This window comes from Hippocampus zosterae, chromosome 4, assembly GCF_025434085.1.
Source record: "Hippocampus zosterae strain Florida chromosome 4, ASM2543408v3, whole genome shotgun sequence".
Taxonomy (NCBI): Eukaryota; Metazoa; Chordata; class Actinopteri; order Syngnathiformes; family Syngnathidae; genus Hippocampus; species Hippocampus zosterae.
In genome coordinates, this window is record NC_067454.1 from 18,687,324 (window position 1) to 18,714,261 (window position 26,938).

The window sequence follows — 26,938 nt, forward strand, 5'->3', positions numbered from 1 at the left end:
ATCTACAAAGAGTAACTGTATACTCTACTTGTCTGTCTAAATTAGAAACAATATTACACATTTTTTAAATTCTTTCCGAACCATGCAGCATGTTCTGAAGAATGCAGTCTGCCCATTGATGAGGTCGATGGTCAGGGCTGTATGCCGGCTCTCAGCGGGGCTGGAGCATAGCCAGTAGATAGCCAAGAGACAAGCACCTCTTTGCTGTTTGCAAACTGGATGCTTAGTTCTTAAGGACTTTCGTAGGGTTTTATTAATTTAATAATTGCCTCGTGTCCTGCTAACAAGCATAAACAAACGGGGTGAAAAACTCCTGATAGCCAAGGGAGGTGGTTATTTTTTTTGGTTGTTGTCATCGACTGGAGAGAGATGAAAGTGGAGTAAAAGCTCAATGTATCAATGACTTCATTAAAGTTTGTTCAGCACGGCCTTTTTTTGCACCACAAAGTAGTTAAAGACATATTTCGATTGACAGTCATCGTAAGGCTGAAAATTGTGGTTAGACTACCGGCACTTGATATTAAACATAACTCTGTTTCACAGTTTAATTTTCACTTTTTCTTATATGGTATTTGACAGTAGAATGGAATGTTATGACAAAGGAAAACGAGTAGCTGGATTAGTGGTTAATCAACTTCAAGCTTTAAATGACGACGCAGAGTAAGAAGGTCAAGTTTTTGACTAATAGGTTCAACTTTCTGATGTTAATAGTCTGTATGTACAGTACTTACAAAAGGTGTGCAACGTTTACCTTTTGGAGTGCAATTTCATGCACTAGAACCTTGACAAGTCAACATAGAGGAAAGTGATTTTTTTTCAACTTTTGAATGCACTTGTACAACTGTTCAATGTTCATTCATGAAGATTTCCAAGAATGCCCACCTCTCTCATTATGCGAGTAGTGTATAATCCTAGGGAGAATTTGCAGTGCTCTTGACCCTTATACTGTTTTGTTGAACGAACTACAAATGCACAGAATTACATGTATTTGTGTGCATGTTTGATTTGGAATGTTTGGGAGGTGTTGCAAGTTTGCTCGGCCATTGCGATGGATGCTTTCAGAGCAAAGCTGCACACGAAAATGAAACCTTCTGTCTGAGCTAACGCAGGCGTACACAGACAGACACACACACACACACACAAAACCACTATGGGCTGCGTGTTATGCGATCTAAGTAGCTCAGCATGTGATGAGGTTGATGTGTCGTATTGTGCCATTTCGATTTTTGTATTGTCTGCGCACGGTGTGAGCAAGCAGTCTGTCTTTCTGGTACATGGTGTACGCTCGCACCTGTGGCCAGGACTGTTCCCCTTAATTACACCTAATAAGGAACATTGATTCATTCATATTGGTTTCACACTTTTGATCCTTCTTGCCTCGTTGTTGCGGTGTCTCGAGCGGTGCCATTGTTTTGTCACTGATATGGGCCATTGTCAGTCCTCTCTCAGGGTCCAATTTAGCTCTGGGCCCTAGGCACTTGGCCAGGTTGCCTGTTCTGTTATGGGGTCCCTGTTGGTCATATTATATGTGTCATGATTGCCATTAACTAATGGGTGGATGACAATACTGACCACTGCGCGTCGCTGTCTTTAATGGTAGGTAGACTCCCAATGAATGCACGCAGCAAATGAGATGTCAGTCAATAACAGTGCGTTCTGATGGAAAGTTGTTGAAGCTTTTAATTGACATCTACTGGAGCTGAACAGCCTTGTACTAGTACTCACTTTGGCCTCACTAATAAGGCCATTCTCAGCCCACTGGTGACATGGACTACGCTGCACTTGTCTAACAATTGTCATACTGGTAGTGTGTAACATTTTTTTTTTTTGTTGGATAGCTTTGGCATGCTAGTAGTACAACTACATGGTCCCAGTGAGGCAAAACTGTGGACTAGTTTATGTCTGCACACTGTCAGTACCACTAGAGAAGCTTAAGTTAAGTCGTAAAATGTTATAACTATTACTGCTAATAGCACCCAATTTTCAACTAATGCTGGCTTTTGTAGTTTTGTGACATGCAGTTGTCGAAATAGTATGCTAAAGTTGTCCTACTAGTAAGGATTCGCATTAGTACAAATGGTGTACTAATAAAATATCGAATAAATGCCCAAACTGCTTTACAAAGGCCGTTTGAGCATTTCATTAATAACCTCGAGTTCCAGCAAAGGCAATTCAGTGCACTAACAACTACGGTGCACTAGTTAAGGGGCTGTATGCTAATGTTTTTTTTCCCCCCACTATTATCTTACACTACTGTATGACATATCTGCACACTACTGTAGTACACTTTGGTCTACTTGAAGGACAATGGCATGTTACGAGTGAGGCAAAACTGTGCTCTGGTTGACATCTATGCAATATGCATGTATTTGAGCGTTATTATCATTATAATTGCCATGATCACCTTTATTATTACAATTATCATTAGAGGACAATTCAGTGCACTTAGAGAACAAGTGTGTGTCTCACTACCATTGTTTTTTCCACTATTCCCTTCAACTTCTGTATGACATTTTCGCACGTCAATAGGACAAACTACTACTGGTAAGGTTCAGGAGGCTACTAGTGTGTGACAGATGCCGACTAGTTGGGGCTGGTGCTATAATAGAATATTGTGGTGGCCCATTCATAAAGCGGCAACATAACATTTTCCCGCACTAGCAGGGCGGGTATCCCAACATTCCCTGCATCCTGGTCCCAGCTCTGGGTTGGAGGAAGCTGTTTACTCATTCTATCTCTCACTGCTGACGTTGGCGCACCGAACAATGTCATCCAATTTCCTGTTTTTCACTTTAGTGGAAAGCAGCTCTCCCAGAATGTATGGTAAAGTGTGCGTCTGTGAGGGCGAGACTAAGATGAGGAGGAGAGAGATGAGGAAGAGGAGAAACATGAGGCGATTCATAGGGCCGGATACACGGGAGCAGGATATAGGGTCAGAGGGAGCTATGCTATGTAAATCCAGCCAGTGTATTCAGTGAGAAATAGTGGGAGACGGTCGTGAAGAAATCTTGATGATTGCAGCTATTTGCCAGCTCAAATGACCTCATGAGAGGAAGAGAAAGTACAGTCCACATTTGTGTATGCCGTATCACTTTGACTTATGTTCTGCCGATTTTTATTTTTTGTTTTTTTTTGGGGGGGGGACAGCGGGAGGGATTTGTGTTGGCAGCCAAAATTCAAGTCAAGATTGATAAACTGCCGTTTCAGTAAAAATAAATTAATTCAATCATTCAATAAATAAATAAACATGTACCTTGGCCTATTAATTCATTAAAACAGTTAAACACACAAATGTTAAATGAATACACTCTCAAGGAGCATGAAACACAGGCAAGAACTGATCTAGCAGTGTGGTATTTAGCCAACTTGAGCCTCAGTTTGAGATCCTGTCACTCAGTTGGCCACACCTTTTATTCAAGGTGACTACTGCAGCGTGTGTGACCTAAGCTTAATCATGTTTGATAAAACCAGTTTATTCCTTTCATCCTTGTTTCTCTAAAATGTTTTTGGAGTTATTATATTTATATTTTACAATTGAAATTCTCTGAGCTAAAAACAAAACAACAAAATTAAAATGATGTTGCGTTGTTTTTTTTTTATTTTGGAGGGGGTTGAACAGATTAAAGGCATTTCAATTGATCTGAAACAGGAAATTTCACGGGAAGGCAGCTTAGTTTATACAGCGCATTTCATACACAGTGTAACGCAACATGCTTCACATAACTAAAAGCACACTTACTTTGTATAAGCATTGACAAACAAAAGAGTTTAAGAGAGTGAAAAGCAAAGTAAAGAAATAAAAAGGAGCTTCCCAAAATAACTAAAAGAAGGTACAGTTCCAGCAATTGAATTTCACCCATGCTGTGCATCAGTTCTTATCTTTTAAACTTACTGTGATACCATCAAGTAGCATTTCATGCCTTCAGCCCAAGAGTCACCCAAAATAATTAATTACTGTATCTCGCATTCTAACAGGGCAGCCTTGTGCTCTAGTGCATAGCATGTCTGGCTCACAGTTCATAAATTTTGGTGTACTTACGTGGGTTTTCACCAGGTTCTCCACATTCCAAAAACATGCATGTTAGGTTCCTTGAACACTCTGTTGTCCTGTAGTGTGCGTGTGTGTGTGTGTGTGCGTGTGTGTGTGTGCGCGTGTGTGTGTGTGTGTGTGTGTGTGTGTGTGTGTGTTTGCGTGTGCGTGTGTGTGCGTGTGTGTGCGTGTGTGTGCGTGTGCGTGAACGGTTGTTTGTCTATCGGTGAACAGTCCAGTGTGTACCCGCCTGTCACCCAGGCAAAAGCTCACATACAAGGGCAATGAGGGCAAGTGCGACAGAAAATGAAAGGATGGAATTTTTTTTTAATCTAATTTGGAACACTGCTTTAGGACCAATGGTAGTATACTGTGACACATACCATTTATGATTTGTTTCTTCTTCTGCATTATAAATGCGGGAACTATTTTGTTTGTGCACAGTTTTTTGTTGTTGTTATCAAAACGGGTTTTTAAATATACAAATGGTGCCTTGAGATTTGAGTGACTTGACTTACGGTACTCAGTTTTCAAGATAAGAGCTGTTGCTCGGTCAATTTTTTGCTTTGACTTGCAAGCGCATATATGAGATCCGACCACTGTATGGTGGCAGTGAATTCACTTCACAATAAGCAGCACTTGGCAGATAATGAACGATTCTTCAAATTGTTTACTGCCTCCCTCAGTTGAAGTTTACTGTCAAACTAAAGACAGAACAAAGACAGTTACACCGTGTGTATTTAAAACAAGGACATAGCTTAGCCTTTTAGTCCATGAGCTGAATGCTAGTGCAAAATCTCATCACTGTTGCAGTACTATAGCCCTTTTAAGCAATGGATTGAACACAAATGGTGCGGCAACCAAAGATGGGGGACTCGAGTCACTTTTTAGAACTTGTGACTTGCGTTGTTTATAGTTTGAAATCTGCTTTTTAACGCAGTTTGCTTTTTTTTAGGAAAGAAAGCAAGAAAAGAAATCGTGTTTTGTTTCATTCCCGCCAATCTAACAACCCAATCCCGTGATTAAAGGTAAAGTTGACTCCCATCCTCTGAGATTCCCGCAGGATTCCGATGACCTGCGGGACTCCCAGGGAACGCTTCAGAATATTTCAGTATATACTGTATCACAAAATGGTTTGCAACTCACATAAATGTTAGTATGAAAAATATCATGCATTCCAAATAATTTAAGTGTAGACATTCATTTTATGTTGTTTTTTAAATTTCATTTTTAGAGATAATGTTTTTTTTTAATTATCACTCCAAGATATGTTGTGACTGAGCTAGATTATATGATTGGATTTATGACTTGCTTGAGCCAAGAAATGACTTTGAAATTGAAACTTGGTGGCGAGTCGACTTGACTTGCTTGATTTATTATTTTTCTCTTTTTTTCTGATTAAAATACACAGTACAACTACTTTTAACCATTGTATTTTTCCACCTCCATCCAATTAAATTATTTTGACCTAAGATCAGAGTGTGAGTACTTTTGCCATCTGGTCTTAGTCAGAAGTTGTGAATACGCTTTACAAAGTGACTGCGTAAGAACTTCATCGACTTCTATTATTTATATGTTTTATTATACAATTATATCTGGGCCGTGCACTAGCAGTGTCACATGCTCCATTGCTTGTACAGGGGCACTACACGCCATGTTTAGACCGCCTGTCGCTCACTAGCTCGCTCACTTCCTGTGCCTTTTTTGTCTTTGCTTCAGTGCCAGTGTGACGTTTACGGGATGCAAATGTTTGGCTGATTCATTGCACAGTGCTGCAGTACACACAGCATTTGTGTACACTGCATTCGTGCGCAATGTCTGTGTGTCAGGGGGGATTTGTGGAGGCACACAGCAGCTGCAATTGTAATGGGCATGTCTGTGTGTGTTAGAGAGAGAGAGCTCTCATTGGATGGAGAGAAGAGAGAGCACTTGCACTCTGCTCGGCCTCAGCTAGTTGGAGGCCCTGTGGCCAAACTCCTTACGTCAAGGCCTGAGCCACAGCTAATTCCTGAACAATCAGCATCGGGGAGAAAAAAATTGATTTGGAGAGAGAGAGTGAAAGTGAGCGAGAGAGTGAGAGTGATTTAGTCTTCCATCCGGGACATAACCAGTGGTCGCATGTACAGGAGAAAATGTTCTGTTTCTCCAGGAAAAATGAATGACTGCTGTGAATCATTGTTCATAAAGCTGGCAGAGTTATTTGTTCTGACACACATGTTCAACATCATCGAAATCCGATGTGACGAGGGAAAGTACAGCCTCTCTTCTGACCTCTATAAGCAAACACAATGAACAGCGTAAAGTGGTCTTGGCTGCACAAGGGATTAGGAGGTTTGAAATGTGTGAGCAAATAATTGGCGACATGAAGTGACATTTGTTGGATTGATATAATACATTTTGTAAATTCATGCCATAGTTAATACATGCTTTGGTGGAGTTTAACAAACTACTGTTCTGCATATTTTGTAGTTTTTAATATTATGAATTGAATGCTAGTTATAAATTACACAATATTGGTGAATCAAAATGTCTGTAATCTGCTTTCCACTTTTTGTTATGTTATGTCTTGTATCATTCTGCAGAAATTCATTTGAAAAAATGCTCAAAATTGCATATCGAGTGGACCCCCGCTATTTGTGGAAGACAGGAATGGGCTAGCCGGTGAATAAGGGAAATGCAAAAAAGCCCATTGATTTGCATAGGGGGTATTTTTTAAACCTAAATAATCCTGGAATAAACAGGGATATTCTGCTAATAAGTGTTTTCATGAAAAATTGAATTTGCCCTCCACAAAAAATTCTATTCACAAATGCATATGTGTGTGCGATTTTTAAAAAAAAATTGCAAATAGATGAATCCGATGGCGATGAATCATAAGTATTTGGGGGTTCACTGTACTCCAAACTTCTTTTTTTTTTTGCATTGTGTTGACACCACAACATCAATGGTATTTATGTTAGTCTGTTTTTGTATATATGTACAGTATATATACAGTACACATACACAAGATGCACTATGACTGCTTATCTTGTCATACTTTATTTTCAAGTGGCATTTAACAGACCTTTTTATCAAATGATAAATGCATCCCGCATATAGTAAGCAGAAGAGGCACAGTCGCCTACCTATTTTACTGGAGATATGAATCGAAATAAAATTTAAAGGCATAAAAGATGACGTTTCAGGCATTTTCAGTCATAAAATAAAAGCAATGGAAATACATTTTTCAAAGGGTACACATAGAATTTTCTGTTATCTGTCGCCTTGTAGTGTCGGTCTTTCATGCCCACGGTGACCCAATTTTAACTCAAAAACAAGAAAACAGTACAGAGAGAGACACACACACACACATTGTTCCTGTTCATGATTTGATCATGCGGTCAGTGTCCTCGTGTCTGCCAGGGATCAGATGATCACAGGGCATCACTTTAATCACACAGCGTCATACTACTGCTACTACTTGGACGCCAACAAACGGCCCAGTGTCAGAATGACGTCAGAGGTGCAACACCAAGGCCTAATCGGCTTTGTTCCCCCTTTGTTGTCTCATTGAGTCGGCAAAAGGCTTACAGTTCAGCAAGAACTGATTTACGGCTGCCCGGCATGCTCTGAAATTCCTCCCTCTATTCTGCTCCACATGTGTAGATTGTTTACGGAGAAGAGGAATTCTAGTGGGATGGCCGTCCACGAGGGGCTTGCTTGCTATGGTTACTAACCCCTGAGCTGGGCTCCATTTCGTAGAAAGGAAGTGAAATTTCATGCGGACAAAAATTGTCTTCTAATAGTTTTTAGTGTATTGAGTGAAATCTCATAAATGTGAAGTTTTCACATTTTCTATATCTATCAACTGAGTATCTATTCTGTAGTTGAAATTTTATTTCCACCATTCTTTTTCAGACACTGTGATGAGTTTTGTTTTTTTCCAACATTTTTCAGCTCAACAGGTAATGATTCTATATTCTGGTCATTATCTTTGCATCGTCTTTCAACACTCTCTTGCGAACAAAGGCTGAGTGAGCAATCTTTTATTTATTCGTAGCACACTGCACGTTGGATTAAAAGTATCATTTTGTACCTTTTAGTAGTACTTGGCATTTAAAATGATCAGGAAACGGAAGAAACAAGGGTGGTGTCGTCCCCCCACATAGTTTTACATGTGCAGTATATGATTATATTTATAAGATAAGAAAACAATGGAGAAATTCCCAATTTACAGATTCTGTATGTACTGTAGGTCCATGCAAAAACAAAAGGCCGTGTTGGACTATGAGGCTGGATGAATGTTACTGTTAGAATGGTTTGTGTCTGATGATCCTGTTTTTCTTGTTCTTTCAGACCACATTAACAGAGGTGCAATTCGGACCAATGAAGTTATTTAAAGACCCACTTCAGGTATTGTAAAACCTATTGCATGTCTGAATGACGCATACAGCATGTGAGTGATGGCCTTCATTAAATAGATGTTCATAAGTTTGGGGAGGTTTTGACAAAATTGCAAGGCTAAACCTGGCAACACTGTCAATATTTGGAGGCTTTTTTTTCATATCACCTCCTGTTACGAATGACCCCCTTAACAAAAGTCTCACTTGACGTACCAAATTTTTGGAAAAAATCTCTCTCGAGTTACCTTTGTTTTGTTATGTGAACCGTCTCAGTATGAATCAGCGGACGGATCTGTGTTGTGCTATTTAATGGCTATGTTTAGGTTAAGTGAAGCCTCTAAATTGTCCGTAGTTCTCAACGTGAGTGTGAATACTGGTTTTCTATGTGTGCCTCATGATTGGCAAGCGCCCAGTTCAGCTGGGATTGGGTCAAGATCAAACATTTCCAAGAACGCGAGATCAAAATGATAAAATGAAACGATTCACCGTAAATTAAAAGACAAATTTTCAGTCCCGAACTGATTACTAAAAAGTTACTTAAAAAGCTTCTTAAAACTAATTGCCATTTTACAACATCACCTTTTGGAATACAACACAGGATATTTCACATTTGTATTTTAAGTTGAATGCCCGTCAAGTTTGTCTCTAAGAGCAGTATTTGTATATTAATTTCTTTTTTATACACTCGGCCCCTTGTAAGAAGACAATTATTTTGCACTGCGCCAAATCACCGCTGCGACTATAAATGGCATCATTTGTCTATAAAATTGTTGTAAATACAACTCTGGAGAATAATGTATCCTAATTAACATGAAAGAAAACAAACAATGAATATAGATTAACTTAAGACAAATAACAACTCTCTCCACGTGTCTTTTCATCACTGTTAAATATTTCGGTACCTCTCACGGTTAGTTCACTGCATCTCTTACCGTGTGCTGAGTAAGCGCACGTTGAATGCAAATAAATAAATAAAGCGTTAGTGTTGCTACTTCCTGGCAATGACAGCACCACCGCCACCTCCTGCTGTGGCTGTGCAGGATCAGCCTCAAAAGAGAAGATGAATTCGAGAAGATTATACACAGTTCACCGTACGTTGTCTTAAAAGTGGCGAATGCAATTTTGCACCTGTATGACTACTAAAATAAAAGTGGAGGTGGCAACAATTTGAACACGTAATATGTCAAATCCCGTAGTCAATGGAGTTTAATGTGTTCTGTCACCAAGCGTGTAGTTCAATTTCCTTGTTTTAGCAAATCCGTTTTCCCCCATTGAAATGATTTGAAATGCCATTAATCAAAAAACATCTGGCATCTTGATTTGAAGGCCCTATGTTGAAGTAAGTTGAGGCGCTTCAATAAAAGTTGTGTTTTGCCACCATCTTGTGGCATCTTTGTACCCAAGAAGTGACTTGAAGAGCTTCATTGAGACACATGTTGTGTTTGGGGGTTTTGGGGGAGGGGGGGCATATTGTGTGGCATCTTTGTGCCAAGGAGCTACAGCTACATTTACACGGAGACGTTTTTGTCATTCTGATAGAAATCATTCTGATTGAAGATCTCTGGTCAACTGTTTACATTTGACTTGATCTATTCCGATCTGGTGTGTGCATGCACCACTCCGTTAATCAGAACTGCCGTGTGACACGCGCACATCAAAACGTGTTAAATTATAAAGATCACTTGATGAATCAAGCTGGGGGTTAGTCGTCTATTCAGCACAGCAAGTGTTTTTACACGCACATAGCAACAGTAGTTGAAGTAGTTAAAAACAAGCTCCCCTATTGAAGATCAGCTCTGGTTGGAAGCCGCCAAATTTCAAGTGCATAAACGATAACCTCACATTTACATTAAGACGATGCTGGCACAGATCATACTGCACTTGGAATGGCAAAAGGAAAATAACACCTCGGTGAATCCCAATTAATTTCCATTCTTATTTGTCCACTTTATTCCAGTCGAGGTGTTTGTATAAGGAACATTGTCAATGCTTTCATTCTAATAGGAATGTAAGGGCGCCTTTATTTAAACCCAGTTTAGGTTGAGTTGTGGAGCTTTCAGACAAAAGTTCTCCTTTTTTCCACTTATATCGAGCAGCAGCCTTTCGGAAGCTTGGTCATGCTCAACTCAAATTCTATAGCTCACAGCATTAAGCAAAAACTATATATATATCTTGTGAAGGGTGTACATTGGGGCACTTACAAATCAAGGTACCACCTTGTGTGCAAAACACAAATCTGAGGTGGACCAACATCCCAGGACAGAGTTTTCTGCTGTACGATTTAGTGCCATGTTGCCGCAGAATTATGGATATTTGAGTCCAAAATCAATGTACCGGTAATGAAAGAGAACTGAACCAGAGTCGATTATATTTCTGTGCTCTGAAGCCAGTGTGACGAGATGGAAAGTAACGTTACACATACATTACATTTGACAATAAAGCTTATCCAATCCAAAAAAAAATCCAAGAATTACACATCCTGTAATTTCAAATGGGAGTGCACAGAGTAGTTTTGACTGTCTGATGCGCTCCAGTAGGAAAGCGAGGGAGAGATAACGCCTTCCTGTTTTTGTCACTCCCAGCTGATCTCTGCACCTACTCCTCTTGTCGCTCACGCAATTTGGCCTGCACCCTTTTTTTTTCTCCCCGCAACATTTTGGTCTTGTCCCCACTCCTTTCTTTTACTGACTTTTTTGTTTTTTAACATTTTACCCCTTGGGTTTTAATTCTGCCTGCTTTCTGATGTTAAACATACTCTGTGTGGGAGTTTTTGTTCGAGTGCTTTGTGATGTGTCAAATCCCAGCGCACATTAGGGGAAAAAAAAGAAGACCTTATCTCAGCATATGTTGCCCTGCTGCAGTTGGAATGTTGACTGTTTCTACAAACATCGCAATGTGGAATTCTGTTCTAAATCTGCGTGCATACTGCTTGTCAGTTGTGATGCATTTACGAGCAAGACACTTTGTGGTGCATGTAATGAAAATGTTCAATTGCAAAATATGGTTTGCATTAGTAACACTCCTCAGGTTTAGGGCGGCCTGCCTTTAGACTTTAAGCCGTGTTTTGTTATTTCGGACCTGAACCAATTGTACAAATGAATCAAACATGTCAAAACATTCAAGCTTGCGCAAACAAAAGTGGCTCTATTTTTCTTCAATAAAATCGGTTCTTTGTACCCTAACTTGATTTAACATGATGTAAAATTGCGGAACAAAACTTTTCCCTCTCTGCATTGAGTCTGATCCCTGCCAAGAGTTGGGGTGACGTCTTTTTGAAGGGGTGAGTCATGAATCCACTCTTAGTGCTGCGCTGCTCTTGGAGGCGGGCCCAGATCGCTAGCCGAGTATTTACGCAACTAAGAGGGTCTATGGAAGTCTGCTGCCAGAGTCCAAGCGAGTTCTCAGTGACGGGTTTGGTGCTGTACAGGCATCTCTTTCGACTCGGGTCACGGGGTCGACGGGGTCACGGCCGGCCGTGAGCACCTTCACTAATTGTGTCATCGATTGTGGCAGCAGGTCAAACCTGTGATGGACCTGCAAAGAGACACCTGGAATAAATGAAAGAAATTAAATATAGACCAGTGGTTCTTAACCTTGTTCGAGGCACCCAACCAGTTCATATGCACATTCATCGAAGCTTTCATTGGTGAAAAAAAAAAATCTGATTTTTTTTTAAATGAATTCAACACGTAAAAAACACTTTCATTAAAAACTGAAAAAAGTAAATAAAATTTCTACACATAAGTATGCATACGTTTTTTAAAAATTGTGCACAAGATGAATCGTGCATGACGCACGATCACGACACGTCACACACTGACTACTGAGCAAAACTAAGTTTCGCCCAGCACTGATTGGACAAGCAATGTAATGTGATCATCTGCAGCCAGTAATGGCCAGGCGGGCAAGTCATAACTAATTGACATCTTGAGTCGCGTGTGTTTCGCCTCCATGGCGGAGGCTCCGTCGAACCCCTGAGACCCATGCTAGGGTTCGATCGAACCCAGGTTAAGAAACACTGACATAGACCTTTTTTTTTAAGCATGACCTTCGCCCCTTCCACACACTTACACGTTTCATATTGAAACACCAACATTAACACAAATCTGCTATTTTAATGCTGACATAATGTGAAACACTATAGATGGGTTGATTCGTGGAGGTCAGTGATTTTCAAAGAATGGTGCCCACGAACTCTTGGATAGAGATCGTCTATTCCTAAATGCATAACACATTACTGCTGATGTTATTCATCATGCCATCCATCCATTTTCAGCATCGCTTATCCTGAATAAGGTCGCTGGGAGTTGCTGGAGCCCATCTCAGCTGACTTGGGGCAGAAGGCAGACTATACCCTCAACTATTCGCCAGTCAGTTGCAGGCCACATACAGAGACAAAGAGACAAATGACCATTGTTTTTTTTGGTAGCACTTGGTACAAAACTTTTGACAACAGCAACACACAAAAAGAGTATTAAACACAGTACCGTATATTTAAACTAAACTGTTCAACAAACAGTACATTAAACCATTTGTTGCAGGCGTATATTGTGGCTGTCAAGGAGAATCCTTGCATCGTCAAATCACGACTTTTCATGACATTTAAAAAAAAACATTTTCTTAGTCACCAAACATTGCATTCTTCAAGTTTGTTTTATTCCTTCTATTGTCATCATTCACTGTTGCCCACCGGCATCAACACAACACCTCGGCATAATCATGTTCAGTCCCTTTTTTAATTCTCCCCTTCCTCCCCAAGAATTGTTACGCTGTTCATCACTGGATTCTTACCTCAGGCGTCATCAATACAGTTCAAAAGTCACTCATCCAAACAGCAAAACCCAAATGTACTGTTGAATGGGCATGTATGTGAACAAACAAGTACTATACGCATTCGTGTGAATGTGAGTACGAATGGTTATTGTAGTCAATAGGCTATGTGCCTTGTGATTGGCGACCATTCCAGAATATAGCCTGCCTCTCACCCCAAGTCAGCTGGGATCAGCGCAAGCACACCCGTGTACTTCGTGAGATGGGGGGGGGGGGGGACGCTCTATGGAAAATGAATGGATGCATCGTATAAGGGCCAAAAGTATAGAGTAGTGACATTGCATAAGGTCAGAGGAATAAGTCAGTGAGTGAGTCACAAGGCTCGATGTGCTGAGTCATCTCTTGTGTTGCAGGTACTTTTAGTTTTTGCCAAAGAGGATGGTCAGAGTAATGGCTTCTGCTGGGCGTGTGAGAAGGCCAACTACAGGTGCAGCATGGCGCGGACGCCCGAGTCGGCCCTCGAATGCTTCACCGAGAAGCTTCACGACCTCGTCATCATTGACCACAGACATTCCAGACACTTTGACGCTGAAGCACTATGCCGGTAGGACGCTCACCTTAACCTATCACCTTATCCTATATAGATGTTTTGCTGTTTGCTGTTCTCTAAATCTTGATCATACAAAAAAAAAAAATTGCACGCATTTGACAGTGGTGGCAGGTGTTCTCACAGACTGCATTTAAGTCGACGTCCAGATACTTCTGTAAAACACTGGTAAAAGTAGACGTCTGGATTCAACAATTAAAGTACACATACCTGAAAATTTTATTTCATTAGAGTTATAGAGTGTTTGAATTTTGTTAGCTCCCAACACTGGGATTTGAGTACATTTGCTAGTGTTTGGGGGATTCACTATACAATGTCGGGTTGCCGGGTTTGGGCTCTTTTTTTTAAATCACGTGAACCGGTGCTGTAAACTGAATGAGAAATGAGCCATGTCTGCCCATTCCACTTTTCTATCTTTAGCATCTGCCCAAACCAAAAGCACATTTACAAACATTCATTTGCCCTGCCCGTGTATGTTAACTCCATTCATTTTGGCCGCTCCATATGTTCAGTGTACACGCTCAGGCTCACATGGGGGAACTAAAGGGCCTTTATGACCACTGGCTGGGGGAAACCACAGGCGGATGAGTGGCTCTGTACACTGCATTCTTTCAGAGGCCTTGGCCGGCCTGCAGCGCTCCATCATTGGAGCTGCTTGGGAGAATCGGAGCGTGAAAAAAAAAAAAAAGAAAAATGCATTGATTTGATGCTACAGGCTTTTCCGACAGTTGGCTGGCTTGCTGAAGGGCTCTCTGTGTTTACATTCAGGTCAATGAGAGCGGTCAGTTCTTCAGAAAACACTGTGATAGTAGCTGTTGTGAAGAGGTAAGTACAACTCACTGACGCCTGCTCAATGGCCACATTTTCACCAAGTGCTACAGTTCAGCCCTGCAGACCAATATTCTCTCAAAGCTTCCCCCATAAACAGTTGCGCACTGCTCTCACCCTCACAGCGCACAGCAAATGAAAGCAGTGCATTGAAATAAATCCAAACATCGCCACATATTCTCCTCTTAGAAAGGAATTGAAAAGGTTATTTGGCACATGTTGTTGACAGAGTTGTAAAGAAAAATGTGACACAAAAAAAGACTGAAATGCATGGCAAACACCCATGTGCAATCACTGTGTGAGGGGCTCCGTCATTAATGACTGGCCAACACAAGGCTAAGGTGGACCATGCACACACATTACATTTCTACACTCATTCCTTCATTTCCACCCCAATTGAATCTACAAACAGGACACCACACCATTCCTACTTGCCTTATTACAGTGAAGGTGCACACTCAGTTGTTTTAATAGCATACATTGACACACAAACACTCACCACTTTACAAGATGCTGGAGGCGAGACACAAACCGCTCCCTTCAGGAAGTCCAAAAATTTCTGAGCCCCTTAAATGAGGCTTATTTTTTGGTTGCGTTTTTGAAGTCGGGTAACTAAGAAAAGTTGGTGTTTTATTAAACCGCATGTTTAAGTCAATGACGGTGTAGTGGTACACTCGCCTGACTTGTGTTCAGGCAGTGTGAGATCGGTTCCCATTCAGTGATGGTGTGTATGTGCCTGTGAATGGTTGTTCGTCTCTATATGGGCACTACGACTGACTGGCAACCAGTTCAAGGCTTCGTTTACCTTCCCCCCGAAGTCAGCAGGGATAGGCTTCGGCAGCGCCTCGGTTCAGGATAAGCAGTGTTGAAAAGGGTTGGGTGGATAAATGGCATGTTTTACATTATTTCTGAGTGGAATTTGTGGGACCATATTTATGCAAATTGTATTGCCACTTAATTATTTAAATTACCTGTGTGCTAAAATACAGTAAAATTAACTATTTTATCTAGGTCACTAATCTCTTTTCAATTATATGTTCTATTTTGACACACAGTAATCCCTCGTTTATCGCGGTTAATGGGGAACAAAACCACCCAGGATAAACGAAAATCCTCGAAGTAGCGACCAATAAACATACACAGGTAAAAAAAAAAAATATATATATATATATATATATATACATATAAATATATATATATATATATATATAAATAAAATTTAAGTCCGCAAACGGTCCACGAGAAGCTGCAAAACAGCAGGGAGTCACATAGAGCAACATGTACAGTACTGTACTTCATGTATATATTAAAAAATATATATATTTCTTTATTTATTTTATGAATATGTTGGAAAAAATCTGCGATGCACTGAAGCCACGATAAACGAACTGTGAAATAGCGAGGAATTACTGTATAATTGAATATCATTTATACAAATAATGTTTTTGTAATGATCTCAGGTTTTGGGAAGGCGTGATACTGGTTTGGCCGCCGTGTGTATGTCTGATGTTGCCATAGATTTAGGTATTAATGGACAAACCATCTTATGTTGCCATTGGCACTGACAACTTGTTTTGCTTTGTTTTTCGTTGAAAACACTAAGACCAATGCGTGCTTTTGTTCAATAGAGTACTATTTCTCTTTTTTTATTTTTTCGGGTGGTGTGCCGTGAAATAGATTCCTTGGCTCAATAACTGTCAGGAAACACACTGGTCAGGCTGATGCTCATGTGATGCCGTGTTCTTTTTTTAATTATTTTTAAGGCCAGACAGGGAGGAAGCCTCTGTGATGCCTCTGATCAACGCTGGCTTTAATAGGGTGAGAGGCATTGTGTGTTTGTGTTTGCCCTTTACCTACACTATATTTAAGATTAAGATTAAGAAAACCTTTATTAGTCTCGCAATGGAGAAATTCCAGATTCACAGCAGCAAAGTTATGAAAGGAAGAAGTAGAACAACAAAAAAATAGGAGCTGCTGGAAAGGCAGCCACTCTCGCGGCGCCATTTTGAAGTCAAAATAACAAAAAATAACACAAGAACACACCTAGGACAGAGACAGTCGAGCAATCTTCACCACTTTTCTGCATACACTTTGTTGTCTGAAGCAGTTATAGATGTATTACTCTTATTAAATCTTATCATAGTCCTTCTTTCAACACACTATATAGGACAGTGATATAGATGGCAAATCTTTGTTTACTCAGGAGATGTATGCATAGAGATTCCGATACCATGACTTTGTGGCGTGAACTGTCCCATTAGATATATACTGGCAATATCACGAGTCCTGTTCAAAAAGGGAACTTTAGTCGCCTTTGACTGGTCATTTATTTGTGCTGCTGTTGATCTCTGACCCTCAGAGATATGTAGAGAATGCCAATATGATGGCCTGCTATAATGAGCTGCTGCAACTGGAGCATGGAGAGGTGCTCGCACAGTTCAAACTAAGGTGAGTTGAGCAACCTTATGTTTGTCTTTTATTTAGTTTAGACAAAACTACTCGTTCCTGGGGGAGGAAGATATGAATATCTTGTTCTACTGCACTGAAAACTCAGGGATATTCTGACTTTTGGGCTGAATTTCAGCGTGTACACCATCTACAGTTTACTATGCACAGTAACCTTAAATTGACCTTCTCTACTTTTGCATGGACATATGTCAGTGTTTCAATACTTTTTTGTACAAGTTGCTGCACTTTAACAATGTACTGAAAAGGAAAAAAAATGTTCAAAAATATCTAGGTAAGATAAACAAATAAGATTGATTGGCGACAAAAGTGTCAAGCGTAACCTCTAATTGGATAATTGACAATCAAGTTTATCCAAATCCAATCCAAAATAAATAAAGAGGTATGTTTTTGGTGCATTCAATTTCCCACTATGATGTTAGCAGGTCATTTTGTTCACGTGGTAACAATGAACAATTCTTTTCTCTTGTCACCTGTACAAGGGCTGGAAATGCTATTTTCACAGCCCTAGAACAAAGCCAAGAGGCCATTGAGATCACTTCTGAAGATCAAGTCATTCAGGTGCATTTTGATGAACTTTTGTGTGATGCAGTTATTCTCTCGCCGTCACTGTCTCATGAGCATTTGCTGTAGTCCCGTTTGAATAGTTTGTATTATTTGTATTCTGCTTGGAAAAAAAAAAAACCATCCCACTTGAACAGCTAAAATTTATTTGGGTTAATGAAAGGCCTTTAATATTTTGCCCGGGTTGAGTTGACTCCCATTTATCATGAGTTTGGAATGGAAATGGTTAATTCTCAGCAAAGCCACATTCCAGTTATAAGGTGTGCACACTTTTGCAAGCAAATTACCTGAATTGTTTTTACTCTTTTTCTTGAAACGTTTTTTTTTTTTTCAAATGAGTTGTAAAGATTACAGGTCAAATTAATTGTGAAAATGTTTTATCTTGCTCTCATTTTTTTAACACAAATAATTGAAGAGGGATATGTGGACTTTTTATATCTACTCTATATGCTGTTATTTCTTTCACTCAAGTCACAACACTTCTACAAAATCAGCATGTTAGCAGGGCAAACAGTCAGCTTGCAAATGTCTTCTTATGGAGTGTTGATTTTTTTGTTTCAACCCTTAGCACACTCTCAATAATTGTCACATTCAGTTATGCAATTCACACACTGGACTTGTAATATTCCTGCACTATCGAATAAAAAAAATACATGTGTCTATCATCATTTTTAATATACCGTTTACCGAATTCCTCCATGATCAAGCCTCATTCTGAACTTTTCCTTCACAGTATGTGAATCCTGCCTATGAGTCCATTATGGGCTACCAACAAGGTGAGCTCATAGGGAAGGAAATAATCGAAGTGCCTAAAAGTGAAAAGAATAAGCCTGATCTCCTTGAAACAATAAACTCCTGCATCCGGAAAGGAAAGGTAATCAGCATCTAATCATCCATACTTAGCATAGTGTATTTAAATGGTGGAGACGCTTTTCGTATGGGTCATAACAGAATTGGAGGACATTTCAGTCAACAACATTTTTGAAAAATATTGGAAAAATTGACTATTTATTATGCATTTTTCCCCAAACATTTTCATTGACAAAATGTTTAATGAGATGTATTGTTGTCACAGGAACTCACCTTGAAAATACATTACAGTTCTCAATAAATCCTCTATAATCAAATAGCCGAATCTGATGGAGGGTTGATACAGTCCATTCCAGCAAATAAAATAAAATAAAAACATGAAAAATAGGGGAGAGAACCTATCTGCCAGTAGGTCTTCCCATGGTCAGCCTAATTCCTTCAATAATGCTGTTTCTCCTGGAGACACAACTTCATAGCTTCATGACTAGCTAGTATTTACAATGTGTCTGTCATCAAATAAAATGCTTTCATGCAAGACATATCGACACAATCATACAAAAAAAACTGATTAAAATGAATTTGACCTGGTACTTGATTTGGACGCTGCTGATCAAGAGAAATGGACAAGAGTAAAAATAAAATGTGAGTGGTTGCTTCAGAGGAATTTGGTATTTTAAATAATATTTAGGAATCACTTTTACAATAGCTACAGTTACAGTTACATTTTGTCTCGAATTTGCACAAGAAATCCATTTTTCTGCAATTTGTGCATGGATCATTTGAAATTTCATGAAGCGGGCAGTCAGAAAATGTCCACCAATTTAGGAACGAACACTTGAATCCAGTCTGATTGTTGTTATATTGAGAGAAATTTCACCGTACACGCGCATCAGTGTGCACAATCTGCACTTTTGGCCACGCAGTTGCTATCTTTCATGTAGCCAAGAGCAGCAGCTGAAAGCCGTGCTATGCTGTAATCTTACTACACAGAGAGCAAAGGTCAGTCTCAGAGCTGCAAACAGCAGGAAGGCTCTTTTTAAGCCACGGCAGTCTGTAGGTGGGGAGGAAAGGGAAGGGTAGGATAGGGTGGACATGAAACATGCCGTCAGGACTCCCAGGAGTGCTCCTGCGAACGTTAAAAGCAACTTGTTGCTCTAAATTAATTTTTTGACCTACCGTTTAACTGCACCTGGATCACGGTTATCACCGCCCTGTAGCTGTTACCCACCTTGAGGAAAGATATTATTCACCTGAGCTAACTTGGAATGCAGTCAAAAAGGCTTATCGTTTTTGCCTGTGTGTGCAGCCACTTCAGCATTTTTCATTGCCTGTATGCTTGTGTATTGATGTTTCTTAGGAGTGGCAGGGGGTTTATTATGCCAAAAAGAAGAATGGAGACAGCATCCAACAAAATGTGAACATTACACCTGTAATCGGACAGGGAGGGTGAGTGACAGCAGGAAAATGTAGAATTGCATGTACCGGTAATAAATGACTTCAAAAAATCTGCGATGCAGCCCGGGCACAATTGATTCATGGTGATAAACTGGGCAACACTGGAAATCGATGATGTTTGTTGATTTTATGTCCTGACGATAAGCTTTTCCACTTTGCAGAAAAATAAGACACTACGTGTCTATCAACAGGCCTTTAAATGATAATAATAAGGTGAGATAAGATTTGCTATTTTACCAAGTCATTGATGAATGAAAAGTACCTGATGTACCACCTTTCTTTTTCTATGTGTCTATACAGACTGATAAATCAAGTGAACGAGTGCAAGCAGAGTCGCAAACAGGTAATATCTTCTTGAGATGCTCGTGAAATAAATAACTTTTCTGTTGACTCGTCTCTGTTGAAAAACTGCAGTCATAGGAGAGCTTTCGCACAGCAGTTCAAAAGACTGTCGCGCAGATTGCACTGTTTGAGGCTCTCTCTCATGGGCCATTATCAGCAATTAGTGGGGCACGTTCTTTTCATGTCAACATCGTCAGAATTTTGTTTGTCAGCAGGAAGCGCAACGTTGGCTTCCATTGTTGGGGATTTAATATCGGGGGAGATGGGGGGGGGGGGGGGCTCCAGGGGGGGGGGGGGGTTCTTTTTGCATTGAATTGAGCAAGGCCCGCCAACACGACGGAACATTTCATCATTCTGCAACTGTTATCGTTTCCTTTCATGTTGTATGCTAGTCACAGTCAGTGACTGTATCAGATGATGTCATGGCTATAAAATAACGGCTTGGAAGAGTTCATTCCTCTTCCGCACTGTATTCATATGCCAAGAACACACACACCCACAGCATCAGGTACACATTTCTTATGTTTTGTGTTGTTTGTAATGAACACTGCAGCATATGACAAAATGAAAGGTGAAATTTTTTTATTTTATTTTTTTTACTGTTTTTTTAGTGTATAAGGTTTATGCCAAGATCGGTGAAAACCAATATGGCTACAACATGCATTTTTTTTTGTCTTGCATCATAAAAGGGTGGTGACTTGTGCCTGCCCTCAAAAACAAACATGGCAAGAATAAATAAAAAAATAAAATAAAATAAAACATAATTACAATCATTAAAAACTAAAATGTGCAATATTTAGTGCTGTTTTCAAATTATTCTGGGAATCGCAGGCACATAATTTCATCCATAGTTTTCACTCACAGATGAAATGAGGCTTTTGAATGCTTGTCCTTAGTGTTGTATTGGAATGTACAGTACATGCGGTTTCAGGCAGGCAAAACCTATTTTTCAGATTATGAAATATGAATGCATTGAATGTTCATATTTAGATATCGCTACTATAACAATAACTCATTCAGCCACACAGCAAATATGACCAGCTCGACCAGATAGCAGGTCCGGCTTAAGAGGTCAACAGTAGGGACATCAGCAAGGACGCACACGCACACGCACACTTTGACGCTACATTGCAGCATGATAGGCTGTTGCACATTAGATTTCCATCAATCAAACAGAACCCCATTTAAAATATATATTTTTAGTGTCTGAATGATAAACAACTAACTCAACACTAACATTTCTTAACACAAAAATAGAAACAATCATTAATGCGGGTAAGTGAGCTGTCTTCACACCACTTGAGGCAGACTCTGAGAATTTTTCCCAGTATCCCAGCGTTTCTTTTTCCTTGCTCTCCTCAGGGTTTTTCTCATTCAATTCACTCCTGTGTTCACATAACATTGGTACAGTATTGTCGACTATGAGTGTTTTGCTAAGGATGTCTGTATGTGCTTTTCCTCAAGAAAGATACAAAATAGACCATTAAACGAGCGTGCACAACATAGGCTAAGACAGTTAAGCAAATTTAATGAAACCAAATTTGGTCAAGATAGCAACATTCAAGGGGCACTTCTGGTTTGCGCTCTTATTGTGAAACTGAATTGGAGCCACCTCCGGTACCTGACTTGGCGACATGTCATCTTCAAGATCTTTACGCGGTAACATGAGTACATGAAAAACATTGCCTAAAACACTCGAACAAAACATCTTGTTGGAACAGACGATGGGCAGTTCTAACAATGTGCTTACAGACACACAAATAAGAATCTTACAACTTACTGCTCATCAACGCACTCTTCCAAACGAACTCACAACACCGTGGACACGCTAGCCCCAAACTTCCAACTGTGTCACGACTCCTCAAGCTGCGCATTCGTAAGTCACATGAATTTGCTTTTCACCAAAATTCACAACACAAAGTAATGCACATTAGTAACCATTAAAAAAAGTTTAACATACAAAAGATTTTGAAGCCTTTTGCGCAATGAGAAAAATTACATTTTAAGAATTTGTTTCTTTTTAGAGATCTGTGCCTCAAGCGAGGCAGCACAAGCAACTTGGTGGGCGGGCCCGGCCCCCAATGGCCTGCCCGTGGCCACGGGGTCTAGTTGGATAAGTGTTCCAGTAAACCCAAAATAGTCAATGTCATTGAATGATACGCTTGACTGATTCTTTTCAGGCTTATTTCCTCTTGTTCGCGTGTCTTTTTTTGTGCAGTTCTGACTTCTGCCGTACCCACCATGTGTATCCTGGGAATAAGTGTAGAAGCACCAGAGAGGCGTGATTCTTTGAATTTTGAGGCTGACTGTAAATCATGGAGCAGGGGATTTCCTGAGACTTGTGGATGTCATTGAAGTCCATGAGAAAAAATATTGAATTGAATTGAATACAACTTTATTGTCAAATATCGCACACTTTGTACTGTATATGAAAAAAGTGAATGCAACGATTTTACTAATAACATCAGAATGACTGACTAAGGTTTCAACGGGTCACCGCAATCAAAGTCACCTTTTTGTAGTGGAGGGGTGGGGAATGGCTTGATTTATAAAAGTAGGTTGTGCATCGTTACTTAAGATGTTGTTTTCTCTCTCCCTAGACATCCAATCCAGTAAGCACAAAGACCGGAGGAAAGGCTCTCTGGACGTGAGATCCACGACGTCTCGGGGGAGCGACGGTGAGAGTGATGGATGGAAGCTAACACGCTCCCCAGTTGTCTGTTTGAATCAAGTAATGATTAGGAGCACATAAACACTCTCATCAGAAAGCTCTCGCTAAAAAGGGCCTGATTTATCAAAATTCCACATCGCGGGCGCTGAATTGCATGTTCGTGCTTAACAGATAGCATGCGCTGTTGGTGGGGATGTTACAGATGAGCTACTAAGATTGTGGCACAATTGGCAACGGTGGAGAAGACCCTATTTTTGGCACTTCCGCCATAGACACTTTGGAAAAGCACTGTGAGTGCAAAATGAAGTTTGAAGTCATGAAAATGAATGTGTTAGCGGAAGAGGCAAACTCACACTGGATATTGCGCCGCAATGTTTATGAGCCCTTTTGAGTCACACACAACTTGCACACGCATAAATAAATAGTGTGCAATTGATGGCGGATTGTCAACTCCCTGTTTGACGAAAGAAAAACTTCTATTCGAGAATGTCTTCAATACTTTGGGGGAAGTCAGATATTTTTTTAAAAAGGCGAGCTTTGTTTGATTTTACTCATCCCGAGTACACGGCTATCAAAAAAGTTCGTTATATGATGACTCATTTTGATTTCCGTATTTCTTTATTTGGCAGGGAGCTCACAGCGAAGGCACTCCTCAATGGCCCGAATCCACTCCATGACGATCGAGGCTCCCATCACTAAGGTGCTGCCTCAAACTCAGACATCTGTGTGCAGTGTGTGCAGATGCTTCGAATCTCATGACAACACTGCCATTATAAAAACCACCATCACCGCCACAAGCCCTTTTTGTACATCCACCAGAAATAGATCCAATTTTCTAGAGGCCAGGCAAGCATGTCAAGAGGGGATGGTGATAAAATGCTACATTTCATGCACACGAAAGCATGCCGCACCGGGCTGACCCGCTGTTTCTGTGCTTGATGGAAGGAAACGGAGAAAGTCCCCAGAGATGGGTCATATGACATGCTACAGTTTCTCTGCTGTATCGTTTGACTGTGTAGGCAGTCCCTGTGGGCATCATCCTCTCCAGAATAAAGCATAGTTAGATGGTAGCCTACTAAGGTGCGTGGGTGCGCGGGAGGCCCTGCCATAGGAAACCAATGTAAGATTACATTTGACATTGTTTTGCTCCACTTCAAATTAAAGTAATCATCCATGAGGCCAGGATGATCCGTGTCCCAAGAGACACCTCTGATAATTCCCACTGCCAGCTTTTGTCCGCAATATTGGTTGAGTTATGCACATTTACAGCAGTAGCCAGACTTACGAGTGCCTTAAATTTGACGTTTTTCAAGTTGTGAGCCATGACCTTGTTTTTGTTTGTTTTTGCTGTGTTGTGCGACAAATTTTAATTTACGAGGGGGTTCCAGTTATGCTGTCGCCCACGTGAAGAGGAAAAAAAAAAAAAAGGAGTGTGACAGTCGCCGAAGCACTTTGTTTCGTTTCTCGAGCAAGACATAAAGTCAAGGCCACAAATCCAAAGTCAGAACACTCATAAGCAGCATGGAAACGATGCTCACACTGGGCTAACTCAATGGGAAATGGCCAACCGGAGCTGGAGTCAGAACTCATGTCCCTCACTAAGCCGCAACCCTCAAAGGCACATGCCACCATACAAATATTCCAGTATGCGTGTCACTTCATGACACCGGTTTGTCTTTAAATTCTATTTATTATGGCTTTAGTTTAGTTTTGTTTTATTTACAATACTTTGGAAATGAAAAGAACTTCCCTTTTTTGGGGGGGGGGAATGGGGGATGTCTGAAAGAGATGAATGACATTTCTCTTCATTTTAATGGCACTTATTTTATCCTCCAGGTCATAAACATCATCAACGCAGCACAGGAGAGCAGCTCCATGCCTGTGGCCGAGGCCTTGGATCGGGTCCTTGAGATCTTAAGGACCACGGAGCTCTACTCCCCACAGCTGGGCACAAAGGACGAAGACCCTCACACGAATGACCTTGTTGGCGGACTTATGACTGTAAGCGCTGCTCCTGTAGGCCTAACAAGACCGAAATGCTGAATGTGCTTTCTCTCAAACCAAGAAGTCTTCATTTTATACAGAATTGCTTTAACTGTACGCTACATGGTTCAATAGAACGTAACATTCATAAACTTATGACAAAAACCCGGTTGACAAAAAGTCTATGCCTGTTTGACAATCAGTGAAATGGCCTACAACTTGATTGAACGAACCCGTTTGGGATACACTGCTCTAGAGTGTGCGAACCTTTTCTTGAAATGACCTTTCACCATTTTACTGGTGACCAAGTCAGGGTATGATGCGAGAAGAGCCTGATTGAGCAAAATTCCACATAGCGGGCGCTGAATTGGATGTTCACGCTGAACAGATAGCATGTGCTGTTGGTGGGAATATTGCAGATGAGCTTATAAGATTGTGGAACAATGGGCAATGGCGGAGACCATCCCTTTTTTTTGCTGTTGTTGTTTTGCACTTTCGCCACTTTGGAAGAGCACTGTGAGTGCAAAAGGAAGTTTGAAGTGGTGGAAATTGAGATTTTAGCGAGATTGGGAAACTGACACTGGATATTGTGCCGCGATGGTTATGAGCCCTTTTGAATAACGCACAACCTGCACATTTAAAGCACGTGGGTGCTAATGATGTCGGATTGTCGACTCCCTGCTTGAGTAAAGAACAGGTAGAATTTGATTATCTGTTAAATGCGAAGGCAGATATTGAAGAAAAAGCAGGTTTTGTTTGAATGTACGCCTTCCGAGAACGTGGGATTTTTTTGTCTCTGCCTAACATTGAACCTTGCAATGTTTTGTTTTTCAAATATGCAAATCTGTGATTCAAATCTGCAAGTCAGCCGCACAATTGCTTTCTAAATATTTTTTTGTTGTTTTGTTGAAACTCTTTCAATGAGAGGAAATGATCGGTTGTTCATTTTGCCTTCACTTGCTCCATGCCACAATAACCATCTGCATTTACGATTCGGTATTTAAATTCAAAAACAACACCCGCAATTGTTCTCAGTTGTGATAAATCACATTTTATGTGCTAGTTTAATCTACAGTGTCTACTTGTATTTCTGCTCATATTTTGCAGGTTTTGTGCAAACAAACCTGGAGTCAATCAAGCCATTGGTGTTTTTTTGCAATGGGTCTTTGCCGACTCCAGGGCTGCCATGCAAATGACAGAATTTCCAAACATTTTTGCACATCTGACTCCATGCGAATAGTTTTGACAAGGTTGGAGAAAAACACTTTCACCGTTGAGGCGCAGAAAGAAAAAGAGTCACTGAGTGACATTATGAGAAAGCGGTGGTGAAATTCAGAAGTAGGCCAAGTGCCAAATTGGCAGTCTTGGCAACAACCTACCAGGAAGCGTTAGATTGTCCTTTGTGCTCCTGGAGGCTGAAGAGAAAAGCCCGCCCTCTCTTCCACTCACCAAATCCTCCCCCTCCTTTCTCTCTGTCCCTGCTGCACATGTACCTCGCTTCTCTCGCCCGTGCAGGCTTGGAAACATCCTGTTCTTCTTCGCATCCGATGAATAAGCATGACTTAACTCAGAAATGTACAATGTGGATTCAGCAGGGGATGGGCAGGGTTATACCTTCATTTCACCCTCCCTGTAAAAGATGTGTTCTGTGAAAGCGGCTGATAAAAACCAATATAAATTCATGGTCATGAATGGATGGACGTTTTATATGATATGCTTATTTCCGGGCGCTTGTATTAGAATATGTCGTGCTGCGGTGCCATTTCAACTGTAGGCCTTGTTCCGGTGACAGTGAACTCAAAGGACACGGCAAACATTTCGAGAGGAGTTGTCATCTTTCTGATGAGAAAGTCTTAAAATAGCGAGTGTGTTCGGAGGCAGGGCTACCGTGAGACAATGCTCAGGTCAAAGATGAGCTCGTCTCCTCTTCCTTTTTCACTTGTCAAGTAAACATTTCTCTCGCCAACGTACTTGGCCTAAAATATACCGACTGCATATCGGCATGTCAGAATCAGATTTATTGGCCATCT

The 26,938-nt window shown here is 40.6% G+C and overlaps 1 protein-coding gene across 2 annotated transcripts in view; it reads left to right on the plus strand.

Moving 5' to 3' along the window:
• Window positions 1-26,938, plus strand: part of pde8a (phosphodiesterase 8A) — a 63,973-nt gene that overhangs the window by 25,808 nt on the left and 11,227 nt on the right. For both annotated transcript variants that reach the window (XM_052064446.1, XM_052064447.1), the window contains 13 exons: window positions 8,366-8,422; window positions 13,596-13,786; window positions 14,558-14,614; window positions 16,381-16,435; window positions 16,977-17,065; window positions 17,566-17,644; window positions 18,381-18,521; window positions 19,815-19,903; window positions 20,074-20,125; window positions 20,213-20,255; window positions 22,855-22,932; window positions 23,555-23,625; window positions 24,762-24,926. In XM_052064446.1, the coding sequence (XP_051920406.1) occupies window positions 8,366-8,422; window positions 13,596-13,786; window positions 14,558-14,614; window positions 16,381-16,435; window positions 16,977-17,065; window positions 17,566-17,644; window positions 18,381-18,521; window positions 19,815-19,903; window positions 20,074-20,125; window positions 20,213-20,255; window positions 22,855-22,932; window positions 23,555-23,625; window positions 24,762-24,926 (1,167 nt within the window). The remainder of the gene's footprint in view (window positions 1-8,365; window positions 8,423-13,595; window positions 13,787-14,557; window positions 14,615-16,380; window positions 16,436-16,976; window positions 17,066-17,565; window positions 17,645-18,380; window positions 18,522-19,814; window positions 19,904-20,073; window positions 20,126-20,212; window positions 20,256-22,854; window positions 22,933-23,554; window positions 23,626-24,761; window positions 24,927-26,938) is intronic.